This window comes from Perca fluviatilis, chromosome 12 (assembly GCF_010015445.1).
Source record: "Perca fluviatilis chromosome 12, GENO_Pfluv_1.0, whole genome shotgun sequence".
NCBI lineage: Eukaryota > Metazoa > Chordata > Actinopteri > Perciformes > Percidae > Perca > Perca fluviatilis.
This window is the reverse complement of record NC_053123.1, coordinates 26,561,012-26,579,072: the sequence shown is the minus strand read 5'-3', so window position 1 is coordinate 26,579,072 and position 18,061 is coordinate 26,561,012. Positions and strand designations below refer to the sequence as shown.

The 18,061-nt window shown below is 39.9% G+C and overlaps 3 protein-coding genes across 3 annotated transcripts in view; 2 read left to right on the top strand and 1 right to left on the bottom strand.

The window, feature by feature from the left end:
- The window catches only part of xpo4 (exportin 4), a 62,863-nt gene extending 55,466 nt beyond the window's left edge, over positions 1–7,397 (top strand). The window contains exons 19-24 of the mRNA XM_039819119.1: positions 842–1,022; positions 1,169–1,290; positions 1,396–1,526; positions 2,658–2,775; positions 3,377–3,469; positions 5,712–7,397. Of these exons, the coding sequence (XP_039675053.1) occupies positions 842–1,022; positions 1,169–1,290; positions 1,396–1,526; positions 2,658–2,775; positions 3,377–3,469; positions 5,712–5,909 (843 nt within the window). The 3' untranslated portion in view covers positions 5,910–7,397. The remainder of the gene's footprint in view (positions 1–841; positions 1,023–1,168; positions 1,291–1,395; positions 1,527–2,657; positions 2,776–3,376; positions 3,470–5,711) is intronic.
- A 1,541-nt stretch (positions 7,398–8,938) lies between these two features.
- On the top strand, positions 8,939–13,811 carry eef1akmt1 (EEF1A lysine methyltransferase 1). Its single transcript, XM_039819117.1, has 5 exons — positions 8,939–9,107; positions 10,405–10,551; positions 11,228–11,310; positions 12,157–12,446; positions 13,264–13,811. Exons 2-5 carry the CDS (start codon positions 10,411–10,413, stop codon positions 13,392–13,394), a joined length of 645 nt encoding a protein of 214 aa, XP_039675051.1. The 5' UTR covers positions 8,939–9,107; positions 10,405–10,410; the 3' UTR covers positions 13,395–13,811.
- A 9-nt stretch (positions 13,812–13,820) lies between these two features.
- On the bottom strand, positions 13,821–18,051 carry il17d (interleukin 17d). Its single transcript, XM_039819118.1, has 2 exons — positions 16,527–18,051; positions 13,821–15,020 (listed from the first exon to the last, which is right to left on the bottom strand). The coding sequence occupies exons 1-2, from the start codon at positions 16,832–16,834 to the stop codon at positions 14,687–14,689; spliced, it is 642 nt and encodes a 213-aa protein (XP_039675052.1). The 5' UTR covers positions 16,835–18,051; the 3' UTR covers positions 13,821–14,686.
- Positions 18,052–18,061: the final 10 nt, after the last annotated feature.

The following is an 18,061-nucleotide window of genomic DNA, read 5'->3' as shown; positions in this document are numbered from 1 at the left end:
GCTTGCCAGAGCAGCTGCTACTATACACGTGCGTTTCACCCATATGTTGTTCTGCTTCCTGTGGGATGTTCTGTCAATAGTTTAGTCAGTTTTGTTAAAGGCACTGAACACCCACACAGGCGTTTCCAGTTAACCTGGCTGATTAGCCCTCTTCTCAGGATGGTGTGGGTTTGTATAAACTGATTGACTGACATCTTCCGGAGTCTCTTGTTAGCTTTTTTTGCTCCTGTTAAGGGCAGGACAGATGACAGCTTTATCATTCTTATTGGTAGAAAATATGTGTGATCTAATAAATTCCCATCCAAGCTCCGGCCCACTTTCAAGCTGAGCAGAGTCGAATCAGCCAGATTAACTGAAATCCCCCGTGTGGGTGTTCAGAGGCTTTAAAGAGTTTGAACTGAAATTCATCTTTGGCACTAAGCTGAATAAGATTGTAATTATTGAAACATTTGCTGCTTGTACAATGACACAAACATGTAGCGTGGCTTTGCATTCACACATTTTACATGCTTATCTTTTCTTCATAAGATAAAGGGACAATTTTCCTCAGTTGATTTCTCATTGAAAGGTGTGTGTATCAGACTACAAGGATAACATAGAGATGATAGACTTGTATCAGTTAATCAGAATTTAAAAAATATGTCACATTACAGGAATATACAAGATCTTTCAAGTATTAATTAAGAAATAAATTGATGAATTTCAGTCCAATGGTGGTGGGAAACGGACTATTTTAAAATTTTCCTTTTGTTAAGGGAAATCTCAGAACTCATGAATTCTGTGGCTGCAGGTCCGCGTAGCTGTCTGAGACGTTAACTGTCCCTTCTCCCTCCTCATCCAGACCAAGTCCATGAAGCTGTATGAGGTTTGTCTGACGCTGCTGCAGGTCTACTCCAAAAACAACCAGAGCAGGAAGCGAAACGACGCTACAGCAGAGGAGGACCAATACCAGGATCTGCTGCTCATCATGGAGCTGCTCACTAACCTGCTCTCCAAAGAGTTCATCGACTTCAGCGACACCGGTGAGTCGGCTGCATGTTTCTGTCTTTAAACGTAAACTAGGAGGAGAAATCCACAACCAATTAGAGCAGAAGACTTCTCCTTCTCCTTGTTCATATTGCCTCAGTTGCTTGAGATTAAAAAATGTTTTAACTGCTGTGTGTTCTAGACGATGTGTTTCGCAACCAAGACCAGGGAACACCGGCGTCCAGTCGGACAGTATCGGCAGCAGATGTGGTTCTTTATGGTGTCAACATTGTTCTCCCTCTCATGTCTCAGGACCTGCTCAAGGTAATCATGGATGTTTTTTAGTGTTTAATCTACGATCCAGGCTACACCTGTTACGATGACATGTTGTGAGAGCTCCTGCTGATCTTGTTCACGTTGTTTTCCCAGTTCCCCTCCCTGTGTAACCAGTACTACAAGCTCATCACCTTCATCTGTGAGATCTTTCCAGAAAAGATCCCACAGCTGCCTGAAGACCTCTTCAAAAGCCTCATGTTCTCCCTGGAGCTGGGAATGACCTCGTATCCTCCCACTGGCCAAACAGACTCTTGAATACTAGTATACTAACAAGTTGTTATCAAGATTTGTACTACTATTTTCTTTTTTATTGTGTTCTCCTACTGGTGCTTGTTTTGAAAACATTTAATATGTGAGAACTTTGACTTCTTTTGTTAAATGGAAAACCGTGCTCATATTATGCTCATTTTCAGGTTCATAATTGTATTTAGAGGTTATATCAGAATAGGCTTACATGGTTTCATTTTCAAAACACCGTATTTTTGTTGTACTGCACGTTGCGGCAGCTCCTCTTTTCACCCTGTGGGTTGAGCTCTCTGTTTTAGCTACAGAGTGAGGCATCTCACTTCTGTTCCATCTTTGTTTGGAATCGCACATGCGCAGTAGCTAGGTAAGGACTACTTGCCAGTCAGAAGCAGAGTATGAGGGCGTGCCACGCTAGCAGCTAGGTGAGCATTATAACGTGTGTTACAAAGTGACGCACGTTTGTCTCTGAAGTAAAGGCTTGACTACAATAGAGCTGTTTGGAGCAGTTGGTGAACAGTGTTTTCTGTTGGAGATGGTAAGTCCCTTTGGGGTGGACTTTGGGCTTTTTCACTTTGTAAACCTATAACATGCACAAAAAAATATATATAACACAATAAAGGAAAGAGAAAAAGCATAATATGAGCACTTTAAAAAATAAAAATATGCACCACAGTAAGGTATTGAAACACAGGTATTGCATCAGCACTAGGATAATAACATTTAAAACCATACCCAGTCCCAGGAGCCATTATTCAAGTAAACAGTCTTTCAAAGTCACCATGGTTTATTGGACATCTATCACATTATTTTTGGACGGGGTTAAAAGTATATTTAATAATGATGTTCGCTTTAAAAAAGTCATTTTATGCTGTAAAGTTGCATGTGCTTGGATTTAGATATATATTTATAATAGCCCGAATCTGAAAATGTGGCTGCAGCAGAGAAGAGAATTACCATCTGACAATAATTTACTGGATTTCGGGTCCTCAGTGTTCTTCTTGCTTCCATCTGGAGCTGCCAGTTTGCTCGGTGCAGCTGTGTATGAGCCTGTATGAGGCAGAAACAAGCTAATTACAATGTAGTTTCTGCTCCTTAACGTCTGTGTTCAGGATGAGTTCAGAGATCAACCAGCTGTGTTTGGAGGCTTTGTCTCCTCTGGCTGAGCAGTGCGCTAAAACCCAGGAGAAGGACACGCCACTCTTTATCGCCACCCGTCACTTCCTCAAGGTATAGCACACCATCATTTTCACCACAATAAAACATGTAAATATAATGATAAAATACATACAAAACACAATTTCAGATTTATTTTTAAGTCACATTTGAGCAGGTAAGTTTAAATATTTAAAACTCCTTTTAACTGCTCTTGTAGTGAAGGAATAGTTTGAAAGTTTGGCATACGTGCTTATTCTCTTTCCAAGAAATCACTGCGTACGGCCAAGAAATCGTTCAGCACATAATCTCCCTCAAAAGTACGACATGTCAGTTTTTGGACAGAGCTAGGCTAAGCTGTTTCCCTCTGTTTCCAGTATATTTGCTAAGCTTGGCTAACCAGCTGTAGCTTCATATTTGCTGTGCAGACATTAGAGTGGTATTTTATCTAACTCTTGGCAAGAAAACAAATAAGTGCGCTTGCCAAAATGTTGAATGATTTATTTAAGAGTGTTGTTTTTTTGAAGCTAGAATGGGAACAGTATGAGTTGTATGTTGAGGCTACGTGCTGTTGAACTGTAGAATTCATGCTCTTGCAACACTATTTTGGATGTACTATTTTGCTTTATAATAACTTTCCTTTTCACACCGGGTACTCTGCCCTCTGTGCCTCCAGTTGGTGTTTGACATGCTGATCCTGCAAAAACACAACACAGAGATGACGGTGGCAGCAGGAGAAGCACTCTACACACTTGTGTGCCTTCATCAGGTGAGTGAATAACATCACCATTTATAAAGTTGTCCTCTGGTCAAATACAGAATTATTGCACTTGAAACCCACCATCAAGTAGTTGTCCGTTTTGGAGAGAATTCAATTTTAAAAATATGGTCAGATTTTTTATAACTCCAAACATTAGGAAGGAAACTGTATGTAACCAGCAACCATGCTGGAGAATATGTGGACACATGGATGTAGCCCATATGCATATTTTTTGGTCTTGCCAAAAGATAATAGGATATTGGGATAAAATATGGCGGGGTTTAAGAAAAGTTATAGGATACGAGATACCCAAGTTTTGTAAGGTACTTTATCTGGGAAATTTGACACAAGATATAATTCAAAAAGAGGATGAGTATCTTGTTAAAGTTCTGCTATCGGAAAGTAAAAAAGCAATAACAAGGTTATGGTATAAAGCAGAACCCCAGACCGTGGAGCAGTGACACAATTTCAGGAAAAATTGACAGATTATAGAACACAGCAAGAGGCAACATGGCATCATGACTTTGCGTAAACATACACGCCACTTTCCTAATGCCAAATGGCGTGTTATCTGTATGCATTTTGAGCTATCCACGTGTATGTCTACGCTGTATACAGAACAACGTCACACGTGTGTAAAAAAAAAAGAACACTGGGAAAGGCTTTAGTAACACAAAAAAGCGGAAAAAATACACGGAAAAACGACAAAAACACACTTAGGAAAACAATAAATGGTTGGGTTTAGGAAAGAAACATTGGGGAAGGCTTAAAAAAAAAAAAAACGGCTGAAAATCGCCACACGCAGGAAGCGATCCCGGCTTTCCTGGGTCAAAGTCCTGTGTTTTACCCATCCGCCATCCAAGCCAACCCCCCTCTGCGGACTTACGTCCATTTATACTACTCGCTAGGGCGAAAATTCACTCGTAATGTAGGTCAATGGCAGGCGAATTGCGTTGATAAACAAGCTAAAAGCGATTATGCGTCTTGATAAGACGGCAAAATGGCATACGAATTGGCGTGTCATACATGCGCCACTTTGAGATCAGTCTGCAAGAGGACACCACCATCACCACTGGACAATAAGGACACTGATATGTGAATAATTGCTTTGTGGAGTGTGTAAAATCTGACACTGTAACTGTTGACAGAAAATTTCAATAAAAAAAAAGAAACCCACCATCAAGTAGTTGTCCGTTTAGACAAAGTTTCTTGCTTACGTTGAAATGTCCTTTTGCTCCTAGTTGGTGACCCAGCAGTAACTTTGCTTTGCTGGCAGCCTAAACTGTTAAAATATAGCATGTCAAATGTCTTCACAAGAAAAGGCATCCTCCTATTTGTGGTCCAGGTTTAAATATGACTTTATATTTATAAATATTTAAAAACTCACTCCTGGTTTGATAAAACTGAAGCAAATTTGAGATTAAAACACAACTTGTTTTCGTCGAGAATTATTTTATAAGTCAAACAAGCACACTGTGGAAAATTGTCATGCAATTACTTAATTTAATTTAATAAAGTATATAAGTATACATTAATTCTATTAAATGAGGGCTGAGCTGCCCTCATCAGCAACAGGAGGCAGAATGGAAATGACACTAAACGCCCTCTTGTGGCCGATCTGTGTCATAGCACATACCTCAGCCCTCACTACCACAGAATAGAACAGGATTAAAGCTAGAGTAGCACAAAATAAAGTTCTGTGTTTTTACGTAATGTAAACAGACCAAAAAAATAAATAATAATAACAACAACTTATTAACAAATAATACAAAATAATTCTAGTCCTGGCCTCTTTCCTGACCAAGAAATATGTCTTGATTTGTATTCAGTTGTTATACTTATTACCAGTATTGTACGAATTATTATTTTAGCCCAGCCAATTCTTGATTTTTGAGACTCATGTCAATATCCCTACCTGATAAAAATACACCAGCTGATATTTGTTTTTACATCAACACATGATGTTAACAATTACTTATTGGGCATTCTATGGCTTTTATTATGAAGTCAACTGTCAAGAGATGACAGGAAATGATGGGAGAATATTTTTAAGGATCTTTTACATTTTTTAACGAATAAAAACAAAATGGTACAGAGCGGGACATTTTACAGTTGGAAAATGAACGTGTCAGTGATTTCTAGTGCACGAACAATGTCATCGACACAGCTTCTGTTACGTATCAGCTGATAATATTAGCTCTTTTATTAAAACTCTTGATTCTGAGTTGATGGTGTGTTTGTCCTCCGACAGGCGGAGTACTCAGAGCTTGTGGAGACCCTCCTCTCCTCGCAGAGAGACGCCGTCATCTACCAGCGCCTGGCCGACGCCTTCAACACCCTGGCAGCCAGTAGCACGCCGCCCACCATGGACCGCAAGCAGAAGGTCGCCTTCCTCAAGAGCCTGGAGGAGTTTGTGGCCAACGTGGGCGGTCTGCTTTGCATGAAATAACCACTGGAAATGGCCTCCGCCTCGGATCTTCTTTTCTTTTCTTTTTTTTCTTTCTTTTTAAAGCAACCAATCAAAAGACCCCCCTGCTTCGTCCCTAAGAACTATGGGTAGAAGAGGCCGCTGGAAGCCTCTGAGGACCTCGCTGTCTCTCTACTCGCTGAGGGATCCATCTCATGCCTGAATGTTTACCCGGTTTTCAACTCCTTGGATTCCTTTTTAGTTTTATTTTATCCCCCCGCCTCTCCAGTCCCGCATGATTGACAGACTTGATGATGATGTGGTAACCATGGAGACGGAACTGCAGAGCAGACGGACTCAGTCAGAGGATCCCCTCCCCATGTTGACTTACATGGCGGAGCACTGACCATCATGACGATGAGAGGAGGTTGGAGCAGCAGCTGATGTTGACGCTGTTGTCCTCCGCCTTCTGTACCTGGAGGCCACACATACACACACACACACATACACACACACACACACACACACACAGCAACACTGGGGGTCAAACAAGTCTTGAAAATTAAAGAAGATGTTTTTTCTTCAGTGTGAGGCTTGTGAAAGTTGAAAGTATTAGAGTATTAGATGGGCCATTTTGTGTCAAGAATGCCATAGCAACCACACACACACACACACACACACACACACACACATACACGCACATGCTGCCCCAATCCTTCCCAGAGTGCCTTTTATTTTGGTGAATGTGCTGTGTGTGCGCGTTTCAACTGACAAACTGTGCCTGCCATTCGCCAAGAATACAGCGGATGCGCACACACACACACACACACACACACACACACACACACACACACACACAATCAAAAAAACGCACTTGCACACGCATATGCGAGAGGCCCGGCTGTCTTTGGGGTTGCTAAACCATGCAGCACAGGAGGGCGTTTGTTGGCGTTGACAGAAAACCAAAATCAGTTTCACTAAAAGGTGTAAATATATATATATATAATGTTTTCAAACCAGAAACCACAAGAAATGTTTGCTCAAAGACAAAAAAACAAAAAAACATGACTAAAATGTTTTTATATGCCAGTTAGACGGCAGGAAGACTTGTGCGAGTTCAACATTGTATGAATTCAGATAAAGAGGGAAAAACTTCCTCGGTTTTGACCTTTTGCGGTTTGAAATTTTTTCTCTTATTTGAATCGTAGTATTATGTTCCCCGGGGTCATCCCTCTGGACCCATGAAGGCTCGATGAAGGATCGGGCCTCTAAAGTTTAGCAGATTTCATTTCAGTAGTATTTTTCTACAGCTGCACATCCACCGTATCACTCTTCAACACACACTGGATTGAAGCAGAGACTGTTTGAGCTGAAGGACAGCAATTACAAACCAAATAAAAAGGAGCAGAGCCACTTGTTGAAGCATTATGTTGGAGACCTCCTCGTTCAGAGCACTATCCTGGTTATTGTAGAACGGCTGTTTTGTTAATGAAGTGTAAAAGTGTACATAAACTTATTGTATAAAATGTTCTGGGCTCTGCAGTTTCCTTTGTTATGTTTAAGTTGTTGAATATTCTTTTAATCACCAAATATTTGTTCTGCCAGATACAGTAAGTGGTCAGGTATTCTTCAAGACAAAGGCATTTGGTGGTATTTACTTAAGTAAAAGTACTAATGCCACTCTGTAACTACAAAATGCATTCCTGCTGAAAATGCTTGTGAATGTTGAAAAGCTAAATTGCTAAAGCTAAACTGGATTGCTGGCATAATTACATAAGAATAAGGTGAAGTAGTAAGAATAGTTGGAGAAGTGCGAATTGTTTTAATTAGTATCAATTTCATTGAAATGTTTAATAATACCAAAATGTATTAAACAAATGTGGAACATTTTAAGTTGTTTTTTTTTTTTTAAGAAAAAAAATCATAGTATACAATGTTGAAAAAAGTCTTATAGTATTTCGAAAAAAGTTATAAAGTCATAGTATAGTAAGTCAGCAGTGTTAACCACTAAGCCACTGTGGCACCAATACAATAGGTCTAAAGAAGTCATAGCATATTATGTCGAAAAAAAAGCCATTAAAAAGGGATTAGTATGGGGCGGCCTCGTGCTCCCCATGTTGGCTGAATCCTGCAGCGGCACGGGTTCGAATCCGACCTGCGGCCCTTTGCTGCGTGTCATCCCCTATCTCTCTCCCCCTTTCATGGCTATCCACTGTCACTGTAATAAAGGGAAAAGCCCCAAACAAATACTCTTTAAAAAAAAAAAAGTCTTAGTATAGTATGTAAAAAAAAAAAAAAAGAAGTAAATGTATAGTATGTCTGAAAAAAGTGAGAAAAACTTCATGGTATAGTATGTCAAAGAAAAGTCATACAAAAATCATAGTTTAGTATGTCATAAAAAGTCATAGTATAGTATGTAAAAAAAAAATAAGTGATTAAAAAAAAGTAAATGTAGGAAGTCAAGAAAAAGTCATAGTATAATATGTCATAAAAAGTCATAAAAACGTCATGGTATCGTGTGTTAAAAGTCATAAAAACGTCATAGTATAGTATGTTGAAAAAAGTGATAAAAAAGTCGTATATATGTTATAAAAAGTCAGAAATAAATCATGGTATGTCGGAAAAAAGTTTTTAAAAAGTCCATGCATAATATGTCATAAAAACTGATAAAAAGTCTTTGTAAAAAAAGTCATAGTATAGTATGTCATAAAAAGTCATAATTAAAGTCATGGTATGTCATATTTAAAATAGTTTGTCGAAAAAAGTCATAAAAAAATAATAGTATAGTATGTCGAAAGAAGACATAAAAAGTCATAGTATAGTATATCGAAAAAATTCAAAAGTCATAGTATAGTACGTCAGAAAAACAATCCTAGTATTCTGTTGTTTAAATATGTGGTGTATTCCACCACTGCATCCAACGCCACATATTTCCAGACGACTTTCACTCTATTCTATTCACTCTATCTTCCAAATATTTGATTTCCTGAAGATCAGTATGTACCTAAATTAGCGCGGTCGACTTTTTTGTCCCTTTTCAAGAACCGTACTATATGGAATATGTCATCAATCTGCGACTCCTCACCAATGCTCCTCACATGTGTCAACATGTTCACGTCTTCACGTCTACATCCATGGTTCATGTTCACAACGCCGCAGCCTACAGTGAAGTCAGAGACGGTTTATGGAGGATCTTTGGTGAAGTGCACAACGGGACCAGTTTCTGATAAGTAATAAGTGGTATGTTCAGTTTAGTACTTTATTTTAAAAACGCGTGACCTTTTTGAGTGTGGTAACAAGCGGCTTCTTTATCAGTGGAGTTAATTGTATTAAATCGGCAGTTTATTTACAGAACAGGCTACTATCGTCGCTGTCTGTCACTCATTCATTTGTCAGCAGTGATGGAAGAAGAGCTCGGATCTTTTAGTAAAAGTAGCAATACTAGTGTAGAAATACTATATTAGGAGTAAAAGTCTTAAATGTGAGAGACAACGCGATTACGTGACATCTAAGCAGAAGCAGAGGGAGTATGTGGTGTAAATATGAAATTAAAAAAGGCAATTCTGAAAATATCTTAATATAATGGTTGTTGTAACTTGATGCAAACATCAGATGGACAAAAGCAAGAAATAATAGACCAGGAAACGTTTTGTGTTTGTATGGATATTAATACTTTATTTTGCCAGTGCAAATTATGAAATGTGCAACTCGGAATTGTTTTTAACAAATAATATAAGTAGTTGAAACCAATATCACAATATTAAAATACTTATCGATAAATATCGATAATATTTTCATCTGGTAAATGTTCCATGCAGTGAACAGTGATCCAATGGTTTGCTTTTAATAAGAAATACATCTTCAAATATATAATAAGTACATCTTAAATACCTTATTTTGTCAGTGGTTTGCTAACAGGTTTTTGTAAAGCTGTGATGGGTTTGAGTCTACTGCAAGTAAATAAATAATAACTTTGAGTTCATATAGGGTTGGGCATTGTTTGGATTTTAACAATTCTGATTCCAATTCTTCCTTTTGATTCCGGTTCGATTCTTTGAGGGGTGGAGTTGAAACGGGTCACATGCCTATTTTCACAAATAAGAGGAACGTTTTATTTTCATTCAATGGTGGTTTGCAGTTTTACCGGGCTTTTCAATGTAAAATAAAGCCACACTGCACAGCGCTGCAACACAACAAGCTCCTGGCTGCTTCAGAAACCAAAAGTTGCTCATGTTAAATTGGGAAGCGATGATCAGATTTGAAACCAAATCCTCTAAACGATTCCAAACGGTTCCAATAAAGAAACGATTCCACTGGAATCGTAATTTTTGAACCGATTCCAAGTAGGAATCGGTTCTCGATGCCCAATCCTACATATATAGCTACCTATTTGTAATGTATCAAGTCATCCACCGGCTTAAATTAACCAGTTAAAATGTAATCAATAATAATAAAAAAAAAAGAAGTTATTTTGGTTCCAGGTTTTCTGGTCCTTCATTCTTAAAGAACAGCTGTTCCTCTCCTCATCTTCCTCCAGTCAGACATGGGTGACAGCAGCGACGACGATGTCCCGACGCTGTCGGCTCACACTCTGGCCGCCCTGCAGGAGTTTTACGCTGAGACCAGCGAAGCCAGCGCTACGCCATCAGACCAGTTCGCTGTGGGAGCAGTGGACGAAGACTGGGTGAGTTGACTGGTTTTAGTGACAGGAGACAGAACTCTGCTATGTTTTCGGCTCAGTTTGTCTGTTTGTTAGCAGGATTTCGGGAAAACGACCTGCCCGATTTTCATTAAACTTTGTGGAAGGGTGTAGCAAGGGCCCAGGACGAACCCATTAAAATTTGGAGCAGATCCGAATCACATAGCAGATCCACAAATTATTTTTTATGGGCATTAGTAACCAGTGGCGGGGCGTGCCCTTTCCACTAGGTGGGGCTACTGCTCTGTGTATTTTGGCTGTCTCAGTAATGGCTCCTCTTCCTCCACCCCAACTGCACATCTGAAATCCTTTCCTTACCTCCTTCTTGAGAATTGTTTTATTGTCTTCTGGCATCTGACAACTTTTGATGGGAATAAGTAAAAAAAAAAAATCTGACATTTTATAGACTAATTAATGGGTTTAATAGAAAAATGAATGAACAGATTAACAGGTAATTAATGCCAATCATACAATGCAGCCCTAAAGAAAAAGTTGTTTTTATAAATCCGCTAAATCATTTTGTAAACTTTTAAAATGTCAGTATTGGCAAATATTAATATTACTTTTGTAGAAGCATGCAGCACTGCAGTCAGATTGAAAGATTGAACGTTGATATGGTCACACATGTTCAGAGTGTCACTGATATTTCTGTTTCCACCAGCGGATGAGTCAGTTCTGGTACAGTGACGAAACAGCAGCTCAGTTAGCTGAGGAGGTCGTACGTGAAGCTGGAGAGGGAGGCAGGTAAAAGTACACACACACACACACACACACACACACACACACACACACACACACACAAGCTGGAGAGGGAGGCAGGTAAAATTATACACATACACATTCTCACACACACAAGCTGGATAGGGAGGCAGGTAAAAGTACACACACACACACACACACACACACACACACACACACACACACAAGCTGGAGAGGGAGACAGGTAAAAGTATATACACACACACACACACACACAAGCTGGAGAGGGAGGCAGGTGTGCACCTACACACACACACACATAGATTCTCACACACACTCACACTTTTTGAGCTGTGGTTCTCGGCCCAGTATTCACAAAATCAAAAAGTAAGGTCAGGAAGTTTGAAAATCAGAAACGAACAGAGGGTGTAAGCAGTGGTGGAAAACGTATTTACATCCTTTACTGCAGTAAAAGTATTAATACCACACTGAAAATACCCCACGACAAGTAAAAGTCCTGCATTCAAAACCTTACTTAAGTAATCAGCAAAATGTAGCTGACCCAAGGGGCTTTTTAAAGACTTTATTTAGCAGTTTCCCAGATATGTAGCCACACCTCGGGGGCCACTTGTTTTCGAGAATAATCTGAGTGAAAGATTCAGCGTAATGTGTGTTGTGTTTACATTTCTTATTTAAACCCCAGGCTGTCTTGTAGCTGCATTGCATCCTGATCTACCTTCGGATATTGTGGGTGTAGAAACTGGTTTATCTCGGTCCTGTGACGAATGGATTCTGAGAATTCAACAAAATCCCAGCAAAGCACAACCAGAAATTTAAGCTTCGTCTTCGACCGGTTTCTGACTGAGTTTACACGTCTCTTTCTACCTGCAGGATAGCGTGTGTGAGCGCGCCCAGCGTGTACCAGAAGTTGAAGCAGGGTGTGGTGGAAGGCTCGGACCGGGTGTCTGCCGTCGTGTTGGAGTACGACCGCCGCTTCGCCATCTACGGCGAGGACTTCATCTTCTACGACTACAAAGAGCCGCTGGCTCTTGTGGCCAACGTGGCTCCTCAGAGCTTCGACGTGGTCTTGGCCGACCCGCCGTACCTGTCCGAGGAGTGTCTGAGCAAAGTGGCCGAAACCATCAAGCACCTGAGCAAAGGCAAAGTGCTGCTGTGTACAGGTGAGAGGAGCCACTTTGTATCTCTCATGTATTATTATTGTTACATTATAAAGCCACCGAGAATTTGAATTACTTTATTTACTGCTGAGTAGCTTATCTTGTAATATATCAATGTATTAGTTGATTTATATTTTGTATTAATCTAAATCTGTAAATTAACTAAAGCTGCCAAATAAAGTACATTTGAGAATGTAGTGGAAGTAAAAAGTAGCATAACATGGAAATAAGTAGAGATGGCCCGATACCATTTTTTGCTTCCCGATACCTGAACTTGAGTATCGGCCGATACCGAGTACTGATCCGATACCAGTGTGTCATATATATTTTATTATGTTTTAACAACTGTATACTACTATCCCTGTATGGATGTGATATGATTTCTATCTTTGTTGTCGGTCTGCCTCAGGTTAGAGTCTTTGTGAAAAATGAACAAACACAAACAATGAATGCCACAGAACTTTATTTTATTATCCAGTTTGACCGTCAGTTATAATGGAAAAAGAACATAACTAAACTACTTTAACGTAGATTTTCTTTTATTACGTGGTATCGGATCGGTGCATAAACTCCAGTACTTCCCGATACAGATACCAGCGTTTTAAGGCAGTATCTGAGCCGATACTGGTATCGGTATCGGACCATCTCTAGAAATAAGTACCTTGAAAATGTACTTAAGTAAATGTACTTAATAACATTCCACCACTACTCTTTACACCTACATTTTTAGTGGAAAAAAAAGTGAGCAGCAACATCCTACATTGCTGTGTTTTCAGCAGCTTTTTTGCATCACGTTTGTGTCCCGTTTTTTGTTCTAAAGGAGCCATCATGGAGAAACTCGCCAAAGACCTTCTGGATGTAAAAATGTGCAGCTTCCTGCCAAAACACAACCGAAGCTTGAACAATGAGTTCCGCTGTTTTGTCAACTATCCGTCTGGCCTGCTGTCCTGAACCTGCGGAGGTCTGATGAACACTTTGACTGTTGAGAGCAGAAAGAGCCTGATAGAGGGAGGACATTCTCCAGCACAGTGCTGTTAGGTCTGTGGTCCTCTACTGGTGAAGAATGAAGGGATGCGTTAACAATGCAGTGAAGGTGGACATTTTCAGAGTTTGTTTTGGTTATATATATATATATATATATATATATATATATATATATATACTTATACTGTTGTTTTACTTTCCCCACCTAGGTTTATCCTGGCAAAAACCTTCCGTTCACAAGCTCGCTTTTCTAACCCTTAGGCCACCACTCCCCATACGCATAAGCTTGGTAACCCATGGTAAATTGATTGACATTGATTCATTTCGGTTAATAGTTTGTCGGTAATCGATTAAAAAAACAACATTAAATATTTATGCAAATCATCTGGAATATTTGTTGTTTTGATGACAATTTATTATTAAAGTGGGTCAGAATGAATGAACTTGCAGTTGTATTTCAACATCAGTAGGTGGCAGCATTGATTAATAATGAGGCATTTTATTCCATTGGTCAATATTTGTTTGCGTTAACTTTGTTGGTCCACCCAAATTACAAATAAACGCATTCTCATTTATTTCTCTATCCATGCTGATAGTTGTGGTTTTATTTGTCCAGGTTTGGAGATATTCATCTCTGATTTTTCTGCATCCACCCCGATACGATGAAGGAAAGTTTTTGTGGTGCAGAAATCTCAGATACATTTCTCAAAACCTGAGCATAAAAAACTCAAACTATCTGCATTACTAGATACAAGAAGTAAGTCAAATATGTTTTATTGTACATTGAGCTGAACCAACCCTTCAAATGTCATAATGAACTTCAGAGTTTCATCTAGTCTTCTCTGGATTTTTAGGCATGTTCTCTTGAGTCCAGCCAATACAATAACTTTGAATTTTGTATTCTTAAACAACCGTAGTCAAGACATCAGTAAGTCTGGGTCCAAAGGGTGTCATAACCAAGCCAAGAATGTAAGCAGGCCAAATAATTCTTATTTGAGAGCAAACCAGACAACAAACTACGCCCTTATTTGCTTCCAGATGAAAAACATTTCCCAAAGATGAACAGAGATGTCAATCAGTACCTCTGTACTACTAAACCCTTCATCATGCAAATATATAATGTGTGCTTGATTAGGGACACTAACGGGGGCTTCTACATAACAGGTATTTTCCTTCAATTGAAAAAAGTGTCAATGGGGAAGGACTAAGACCAAAAAATGTGTGTCAGCTGTAAAAAAACAAAAACAGTCCAGCTTCCTTCATACTTTCTTCGCCGCAGAGACGAGCTGTTTGGCTTTGGCTTTGGTTTTGACCTCTGATCTCTCCAGGCTCTGGTTGCTGTTCTGGCCGTCCCTCTCCTTCTCCAGCAGCGGCACACAGGTGCATCCCACAGCGATGGAGACGTAGACCTCGACGTACGAGTGGCGGCCGCCGAGACAGGAGCCCGCTCTCTTCAGGATGACCGAGGGAGCGTAGACCGGAGTGCTGCGGTACTGGTCACTCTCCTCACCGTACGGTCCGATCAGGCAGCCCTTACACAGGCAGTAAGCCTCAGGGATGTAGCGGGGGTACCTTGCCGGGTCGTACGAAATTCTGAAAAAATGAATTAAACAGATGAGTTTTCCTTTGCAAAATCAGAGTTTATATTCTTTAAGCGGATTGCTGCCTTCAACACTCTTAAAGGTCCCGTGGCATGAAAATTTCACTTAAGTAGGTTTTTTTTAACATTAATATGAGTTCCCCCAGCCTGCCTATGGTCCCCCAGTGGCTAGAAATGGTGATAGGTGTAAACCGAGCCCTGGGTATCCTGCTCTGCCTTTGAGAAAATGAAAGCTCAGATGGGCCGATCTGGAATCTTCTCCTTATGAGGTCATAAGGAGCAAGGTTACCTCCCCTTTCTCTACTTTGCCCGCCCAGAGAGAGAGACATCATGGCTTTCAAACGAGCAAAGTGGCAGTTGGTCAAGGCCACACCCCCACCCACCTAGAATTTCAGGAAAAAGACTTCAGATACAGTATTAGGGGACCACTAAGGCCTATATAAAAGCATCCAAAGAGCACCATGTCATGGGACCTTTTAAGTGTGACATATTTACAGGTCAAACACACAAGTATTCCTGCCAACTTCCTGTAAAACATTGTATTGTTGTTTTTCTGAAATTAAGACATTAATTAGGTGACTGACATGAATTGTCAGTTTTTGCTGCCAAAGTCAATCTGTTATTTCAAATCTGAAGCATGTTTAATGGGAAGCACTTGAAGCCAGAAGAGATATACTGAAGGTCATACAGTAGAATGAAACTAATGCGACACAAAAAAGGTAAAAACTAAATACGGTTTGCTCTGAATTTAGAATATACAGTGATTTACATTCCTGATTTTCCACAACACTTTTAAATGTTTAATTTAACGTGTTTTTTTTTTAAATCAAAGGAGTGCTATATGCCAAAATTAGTTAGTGTCTGGCCAACAATGCACTTTCTGTCACATCACATTGATATAAGAAGTGAGTTTAACATTATTGTTAGTTTTGTACTGGCTTTTGTGTAAACCTTTTGTAGACCGTGAGGTTTCTTTTAATGTTCTGTAAATTGACATAGTACTTTAATGGCCTAAATTGAGATTTGTTTAGCTGTTTGTTAAATAATGTATTTACAAGGAAATCTAAAATATTCCCAGTAGCTATACTTGTTTTGAAAGAGCAACCCATTAAAACATTCAGCAAAACTTACCGCACTTAATTTACAATGCAAAATTTCTGATGTTAGCTTTTCCAGGCAGTTGTTTGTAGTTATGGTTATATTATACATTTGGTGTTACAGTAATTCTGCCCGTGAAAGTTTAAATACACACTAAACGCTACAATAAATGTGTACTTGTGTATCAACAGCTGAACAAGTTGACAAAATATAATTAAAGTGTTGTTGAAAGTTTTATACATTGCAATATTTAACTGTTTTCCTTTCCAATAATAAAAACATGTTGATGTTTCCAGTTTGAATGCAAGTATTTTTTTGCAAATACATTAATGCAACGTAATTTATAGAATAGATCACAGCGCAAATTGCGATTTAACATTTTAAGTTGCACCTGCTCTCACCTGTAGGCCCAGGGGGAGATGCTGAGCAGGTTGACCGGGAGGCGGGTCTTGCTGTCGGTCGGGGACCGTGCGGTGGTCGGGCACGTCAGGTTGAGTTTGTCCTGCGGCACCAGCTCCAGTGCGTGGTGAAAAGCACTCATCACTCCCACCGAGAGCCGACCGAACATCTGCTCCAGGATCTCCTCCGGCAGGTCCAGGCAAGACCGGGACCTGGTGGCCTTTTTTCGTACCCGTCCCGCTCCGGTCGGCCAGCCCAGCAGCAGCACAGCCAGGTGCAGCAGCAGCAGGACGCGGATCCGATGCGGCATCACTGTGCGCTTCTCGGTACGGTGCTGTGCCAAAATGCGTATATCCACTGAAAAAGGGGTTCTCAGCGCGCTCTTAACGCCTTCGCCTTTCTTAAAATGCGACAAGTAGAATAAGAGAACCCAATGGCCCCCGTTAATGACAGCGTTTACCGTAAACAGGTTACTTTCCTCGGTTATAATCCAGTGAAATGTTGGAAGCGTTGGGGAGTCAGCAGCAGGCAAACAGCCCACAGTCGTGACTTGGAAACCGAGGAACAGGCGCGCTGCCAGGGAAACTGCGAAAACATGTCTGGTACACCACGTCCACAGTGTCGTCAAGAGTAATAATTGCCTCAGAATTAGAAATAATTACAGAGTTGGAGGTTTCACACCTGCTGCTTTCTGTTTAAGAAGATAAAAATGCCACCAATATTGTTTTCCTGGTGCTTTTCTCCACCGAGGTATGCGGAAAATCAGATGGAAGTGTTTGTACGTACAGGAACAGGGGGTTCCAATGCGATCAGAACGAGTCTAAATCAAACTGTACCGACAGATAAAGTACCCTCGTAGACATCCAGTAATAAAAGAAAGAGGCCAGCGTTCATGAGTGCAGCTCCTGACGGGAGTGGGATGTCCAGACTACTGGCAATGTGTGGAGCTTGGCTTCCCACCAGAGTCTACTTCACTTAAAGATAAACTGGACCCAGTTATGTCCAACCATTTATGTCTGCTCTGGTTTTACAAAGACACTATCACCCCAAGGTCAAACCACAAATAGATTTAAATCATTTTTAAATGCTAAAAGTACATTGTTGTCTTTTTTTTCTGTAAAAAGGCCCCATTCCTCCCTGTAGTATGATGTGTACACTTACAATATGTCATTAAGATTTATGCGAGGCAAAAGCTTTAAATTATATTATGCATATAAAAATTCAGTTAAAGCTTAATATAATACAGTTAAATCTCTAAATCTTCGGTTTGATCTGCTGCCTCGCTGGGGAAAGCTTTCTAAACTCAGACATCATGGCTTGTGTTATATCTGAAGATCATTGTGCTCAGAATGAGACTGCTAAACTTTATTCTTGAATAGATAAAATAGTTTCTTTTTTAATTATTATTAAATATAAACACAAACAAAAATAAATATTATACTACAAATAAGAATTTTTGGAATAAGGACAAAATGTAAAAAATAACTAAACACAACCTGAAATGGATGCATTACATAAGTTTCTTGTATCCTGTTGC